This window comes from Habropoda laboriosa, unplaced genomic scaffold (assembly GCF_001263275.1).
Source record: "Habropoda laboriosa isolate 0110345459 unplaced genomic scaffold, ASM126327v1 scaffold15, whole genome shotgun sequence".
Lineage (NCBI taxonomy): Eukaryota > Metazoa > Arthropoda > Insecta > Hymenoptera > Apidae > Habropoda > Habropoda laboriosa.
This window is the reverse complement of record NW_017100141.1, coordinates 402,124-408,253: the sequence shown is the minus strand read 5'-3', so window position 1 is coordinate 408,253 and position 6,130 is coordinate 402,124. Positions and strand designations below refer to the sequence as shown.

General features: G+C 31.5%; 1 protein-coding gene across 1 annotated transcript; it reads left to right on the top strand.

Moving 5' to 3' along the window:
- Positions 1–507: 507 nt before the first annotated feature.
- Positions 508–6,107, top strand: LOC108571035 (DNA topoisomerase 2-binding protein 1). The gene is made up of 24 exons (XM_017933008.1): positions 508–618; positions 693–832; positions 926–1,058; positions 1,128–1,235; positions 1,296–1,502; positions 1,571–1,787; positions 1,861–1,998; positions 2,075–2,151; positions 2,226–2,395; positions 2,466–2,604; positions 2,676–2,811; positions 2,892–3,107; positions 3,190–3,371; positions 3,440–3,812; positions 3,883–4,016; positions 4,095–4,325; positions 4,396–4,458; positions 4,534–4,694; positions 4,773–4,894; positions 4,956–5,020; positions 5,122–5,235; positions 5,303–5,503; positions 5,589–5,818; positions 5,885–6,107. Exons 1-24 carry the CDS (start codon positions 508–510, stop codon positions 6,105–6,107), a joined length of 3,891 nt encoding a protein of 1,296 aa, XP_017788497.1.
- The last annotated feature ends 23 nt before the right edge of the window (positions 6,108–6,130 follow it).

Genomic DNA, 6,130 nt, shown 5'->3' with positions numbered 1-6,130 from the left:
ACTGAATCAAGTAGTAACTTTAGACGTGGGAAGATTTTACGTGCGGAATAAGTATCTTGCTGAGACTCTGCAAATTAAAAATTTATTGCTTCTGTGGAACCGGTGAAAATATTCTTAAAGCATGTTAAATATCACTGTATTAAATATAAACGATATTTTTCAAAAATTAATAATCTCTTGATTATGTATTTCTGATAAAGATCTAACCTATCCTTCTGCCACTAAGTCGGTCTAATGTCACTTTTAAAAATAACAAAGCATTTTATTATGTCAAGCGATTAGAAGTCGTTAATTTCGAACGCGTTGTGTATAATGAAATTTTTGAATCGATATGTAATGCTGTTTTCTAGTAATTTAAGCAATGAACTTGTGTAATATGCATACGAAATTCATTAACATGTAAATGTTCCTTTTTTTAATAGAATATTTATATACGCATAGTAACCATCAGTTACTTACCTTTATCTTGCTTCCAAAAAAAGGATGCTTCTGGCATCTGTAATTGAAATGATGACTCAAGAAAGTCAACTGGATACAGATGTAGATGTTTATTTTATTGTGCCTAGCAAATATAATTCTGAAGATGATTGTAATGAGGATATGTGGAATGCACACAGTGTTAGTAAAGATATCCTTGCATGAACAAAACCATTTAGGCAATAAAAATATACTTTTGTCTATTGCTCTTTCAGAAATGTTATGAATATGATATACAACCAATGTGGATCAATGAAAAAAAATGTGATGAAATGAAACCTGTTAAACATGATGTCTTTGTAATGGAAGAATTTGAAGGTGACACATTTAAAAAGTTAAAGACATTCAAGTGTTCGTAAGTAGAACTTTAATATTCCAATATTTTAGTACTACTCATTTTATAAAAAAATGCAACAGTGCAGCCTTACATACTATTTCATTTTTACAGTATAGTTGGGCCTAGATGTTTACTGCTTTGTTTTATTAATCGAGAACCAATACCAGAAGGAAAAAGTCCAGTATTTACAACAGCCATGAGAGGTCTTTGTATATGTGCTTCTGGCTTACCTCTTGAAGAAAAAGTATATTCATTAAAAATTGTTATTTCTAAATGGTAAAATTGAAGATATTTAAAAATCTCATAATTTCAGGAACATATAGAAAATTTGGTAGAATATATGGGAGGTATTTTTACAAAACAATTACGTAGTCGTGTAACACATCTTGTAACAGCATCTGTCTTGTCTGCAAAGTATGAGGTAAATAAATTTTAGAATTTAAATGACATCAACAATTTTATAAAATTTATTTTTTAATAGACTGCAATAGATTTGGGAATACCAATATTCACAAAGGAATGGGTTGAAGCAATTTGGGAAGCAAATTTAAAGGATTTTGTTAAAGCAGATGACACTAGGTTTCATAAATATAAGGCTTCTGTGTTCCTCAATTTAGTAGTAACATCAACAAATCTTTCAAGACGTCAGAAAGAAGAGATTAAACACTTAATTAATGATAATGGAGGGGTAATACATATTTTCTTCAAATTTCCCTTTCATTCATTTATTATACTTTCATATTATTATTCTTTCAGATATTTATGGGTCACTTAGATGGTGCAAAAGTTAAAGTTGTTCTTGCACTTGAAAATTGTCCAATAAGTGAAAAGCTGAAGTATGCAAAACAAGCAAACATTCCTTGTCTAACACCAAATTGGGTGTATGAAAGTATAAAAGTTGGCTATGCTTTACCTTTTAAAGATTATATAATTAAATCATTAAAAGCATATTCTACTCCAGACAAATCAAACGGTAAAAGTTTTTGTATTAATATCATATATCTACAGTTTCATAACTAATGTAATAATTTTTTAAATTGTAACAGTATATGAAAGTCTCAATTGTTCTGCAATAAGTTATATACAGTGTGATGTACCACAAGGCAATTGTATAGATGAAAGCATGTTAACAACAGTGAGCAATGCTTCTTCCATAGATGCACTAGGTAACAATGTTTCTACTGGTTAGTAATATGAAATACACAAAATATTATTTACATTGATGATAAATTTAATTTTTAATTTGTTTGAATTATTTAGCTTCTACAGCTTCAGTTTTGGATAGACTTACGTTTAGTGAAGCAAAATCGGCTGGTCCGTTTTTAGATGGTTGCAGTGTATGTAAATTAAATACCTATTCAGACTAATACCGTCACGTAACATTTCTCTAATCAAATAGTTTATGTTTTAGATTTACCTTGCTGGGTTTGTTTCTAATCAAAGGGATAAAATTAATAGAATATTGAACGTAGGTAGTGCAACACGACTTGATGATATGTCCGAAGCTCTAACACACGTTATCGTCGGAGATGAAAATAGAGCAGCTAGTGAACTGAAATTAATGAAATCAAAAGGATTATGGTATTATTATAAATTAATCTTTAAACTAATGTTTAGTTTTACGTTTTAATATTATGAATAATTCATGCAGTCCGTATATCTTAACACTGGAATGGTTAGAGGAAAGTATCAAATTAAAGCGACCTGCACCAGAAGAAAATTTCTTATGTGAACAAAAAAGTGGTGTAGTACAAAAGGTTACAGAACCTCCTTCTCCATTAAGTAAGAAAGTAGGTATAACAGAAATACAATATGTAATATTGTATTGTATGCTATTTGATGGTCGTATATATTTTTCTAGAACTTACAAATGTTACAAAAACCACGAAATGTTCGCATACCGTCTTTTGATTTAGATCGAAAACTAGCGTTGTTAGAAAAAGAAAAAGAGAAGGAATCATCTGATCTTCTTCAACAGTATCTTCAAGATACGATTGGTAATGTCTTTAAATGATTTTTTGTATTTTTCTATGAAGAAAACTTAAGTGCAAAAGGTATCTATTGTTTGCCGATTTAGCTACTACAAATGATAAAACAGTAGAAGAATTTTTGAAGCCGCGTACACCTGTTTCGGAAAAAAGTAATGATAAAGCTTTAGTTGATGATCGTAAAAGTCAAGAAAAATGCTTAAAAGATTCCATAACACCTACAAGAGCGCAAAGTAAATACCGAGCAGATGATAGTTCAGTACCACTTAGTCAAACTTCTACTCTAAATACTAGACTATTCGAAGGTAACGCAGCATATCTGTAATCAATTTATAATAGCAAAGTATCAACAATAGAAAGAGTAAAATAATGTAAAAAAATATACAGGGCTGACGTTTGTTGTAACTGGCTTTAGCGATGAAGAAAATTACGTAGCCGAAACTATAACGGCAATGGGTGGAAAAGTAGTTCCAGGTACATTTGCTGGTGTACCAGACTATGGTGTTGTACCAAAATGCGGTGCACCTTTAAAACATACTGTCAATGAAATTGTTACAGACTTGTTTATTGTAGGTATCGGTGTTTTGTTTCCATTTTAATATTTTCATGTTATTTTTAATATTAGTATCTTTTATAGGAAGATTGTGTGAATCAGGAGCAAATTCTTGAAGTTACATACTATCACAGACCTCTATCTATAAAGAAACACTCGAATCCTTTATCAGGCTGTGTTATTACAATGAGCATGTATACTGGTGTTGAACGTATATACCTCGCGACATTAGCTACGGAATTGGGTGCAATGTGCCAGGATATTTTTGTGCGTAAAACTAATCTTGAAAAAAATACATATGGAAGTACACATTTAGTTTGTCCAACACCCGAAGGAAACAAGTATAATGCAGCAGTGAAGTGGAAATTACCAGCTATTACAGCAGAGTGGTTAAAATCCTGTGCAACTCAGTCGAAACGGGTACATGAAACACCGTTTCTCGTAGGAGAAACTATAGGTATATGAATATTTAATAAATTAATAGTACATATCTGAAAACTCAAAAGAATATTTTTATATCATTTAAGCTCCCGAAAAACCGAGCCAAACTTACAATGAGGATACAAATTTCCCTATGAGTAATTCAAGTCAAATGGCTCCACCAACTGAACCACCAGTTAAGAATATTATTACTCCACACCGTCATTTACCTAATTTACAAGTATGTATCTTTTTCATTGTATCAATATATGATCTGCAGCATTGTACAGATGAATCATTACTAAAACAAATATTATAGGGCCTAGAAGGTAGTTCTAGCGATACACCGATTATAAATAAGAGGCTTAGTATGCTCATGAACAAAACTCCTCAATCACCGTTTCATGTGTCTACACCAGAAACACCATATGGTCAAGTATTTAAACCCGACCCTTCACCAGACACGAGAAAAGGTTGGGTGAAATGGGTTGACAACTTTCCGGATTTACGAGTCGAAGAGCCTCCTTTGAAGAAAAGAGCACTTAGCACTGTCGGTACTTTTTATGAGTTCACATTCACATGTAAATGTGTAACAGATACTAATGCACTTGAATTTATAGCCTCTTTCAGAACTTAAAAAACAATTATGGCAGAAACTAAAAAATCAAGGTCATGACGCAGAGGTAATATATGTTTAGTATTTTTTATATATATTAGTAAACATTTCAGAGTGTTTTTATAACATTTCATTGTGACAGAACAATGCAGATGAGACATTACCTACTACTGATAATCAGTCACCTGCAGAAACACCGGAAGCAACGAAAAATAATAGTAACTTATCTATTACTACGCCCATTAATAGAAAATTAGAATTCACCGATGAAAGTACTCCGCTACAAAATAATGAAATTAATATGTATGTTATTATATATAAATGATTGCAATATCATAAATAAAATGACTACCATTTTTTATAGTTTCTTATACTTTGCAGGCAAATTGCACAATTGGATCAAGTACTTCAGAGAACATCAAGTACACCTGAAAATAGGTACTCTCTTTCAGGAGAAAATGTAAACACATACAATACAGAACATTCCGATCCTATACAAAAATGTAAGTATATTTTTATCTAGGTATTATTATTTATTTGTCTAATGTATATTTTTCATTATAGTTATTGCAAAGGATTCTCAACCTGTTGATGCTATTGTATGGGAAGATCCGAGTCACCCGAAACGAGTGAGTTGTTTTTATAAATCAATTTTACTTTACTCAGTGTAAAAGAATACTCATGTAATATCAATTAACAAGAGTTTTAATACTTTTTTTTATATATATAGTTGACAATGCACGAAGAGCAAAATGAGAGTAATGCACGTGATGAACATACTATAAATAGTGTTGAAGAAGAAGAGCTTGAACCTCCCAAAAGATTTATGCTTTCAGGCATAAAGGTATATAAATTGTAACCTTTATATACTTCATATTACTATCCTTTTATTAACAAATTTTCCTTAACAGGACAGAACAGCGTACGAACAAGTAATAAAGGACCTCGGTGGTGAAGTAGCTATGGATACTTGTTTTGATATAAGTGCGACGCATTTACTTTGCATTAGACCATCGAGAAATGAAAAAATGCTTGGCAGCATAGCATCGGGAAAGTGGATTTTACATTGTATGTACTTACGCGATTCTGAAGAAGAAGGGAAATTCCTTGATGTTAGTATTAATTGTTGTTATGTATTACCTGTTCTTCTACGTGTAATTATCATTTCGCTATTTTATTTTAATTGTATATCGGCAGGAAGAAAAGTATGAGTGGGGAAATCCAAAAAGTAAAGGCATTATACCTGATCCTAATGGAGAAATTGAAGAGACAATCGCAGCAGCTGCATATAAATGGAGGCTTCAATTATTAAAAGAACCAAACGGACCGTTTCATAAGATGGTTGCTCTATTATTAGCTTCTGGAGATAAATACGATCAATTTAAAAGATTAATTGAAGCTGGAAGTGGTACAGTTGTTCAGGCAAGGTAAAGTATCTTTGTTTTTCATTAGATGCGTAATATTTGGAAACTCTGATATATTGTTCGTTTCAGACCACCATATGATACAAGTCCGACAGGAAAAAAGATCACTCATTGTTTTGTGAATATTAGACAAGTTAGTCAACCGATTGATTGGGCAATGTTGGCTAGTAAAGGTATTCTCTGTTTTATGCCACAATATTTGAGTGATTATCTTACTGCACAAACGCCATTAAATCCACGAGAATGTGTAATTCCAGAATTTAAAAAGTATTTAACATTACTGCCGAAATAAAAATAAGATACTGCATATTTTAT

Bases quoted from the DNA above. Each gene is read 5' to 3' on its own strand.
- LOC108571035 (XM_017933008.1), top strand. From the start codon at position 508: ATGATGACTCAAGAAAGTCAACTGGATACAGATGTAGATGTTTATTTT. The intron at 2,605-2,675 runs GTAGGTATAACA...ATATTTTTCTAG, and splicing joins CTTCTCCATTAAGTAAGAAA to AACTTACAAATGTTACAAAA. The intron at 4,695-4,772 runs GTATGTTATTAT...TATACTTTGCAG, and splicing joins CAAAATAATGAAATTAATAT to GCAAATTGCACAATTGGATC.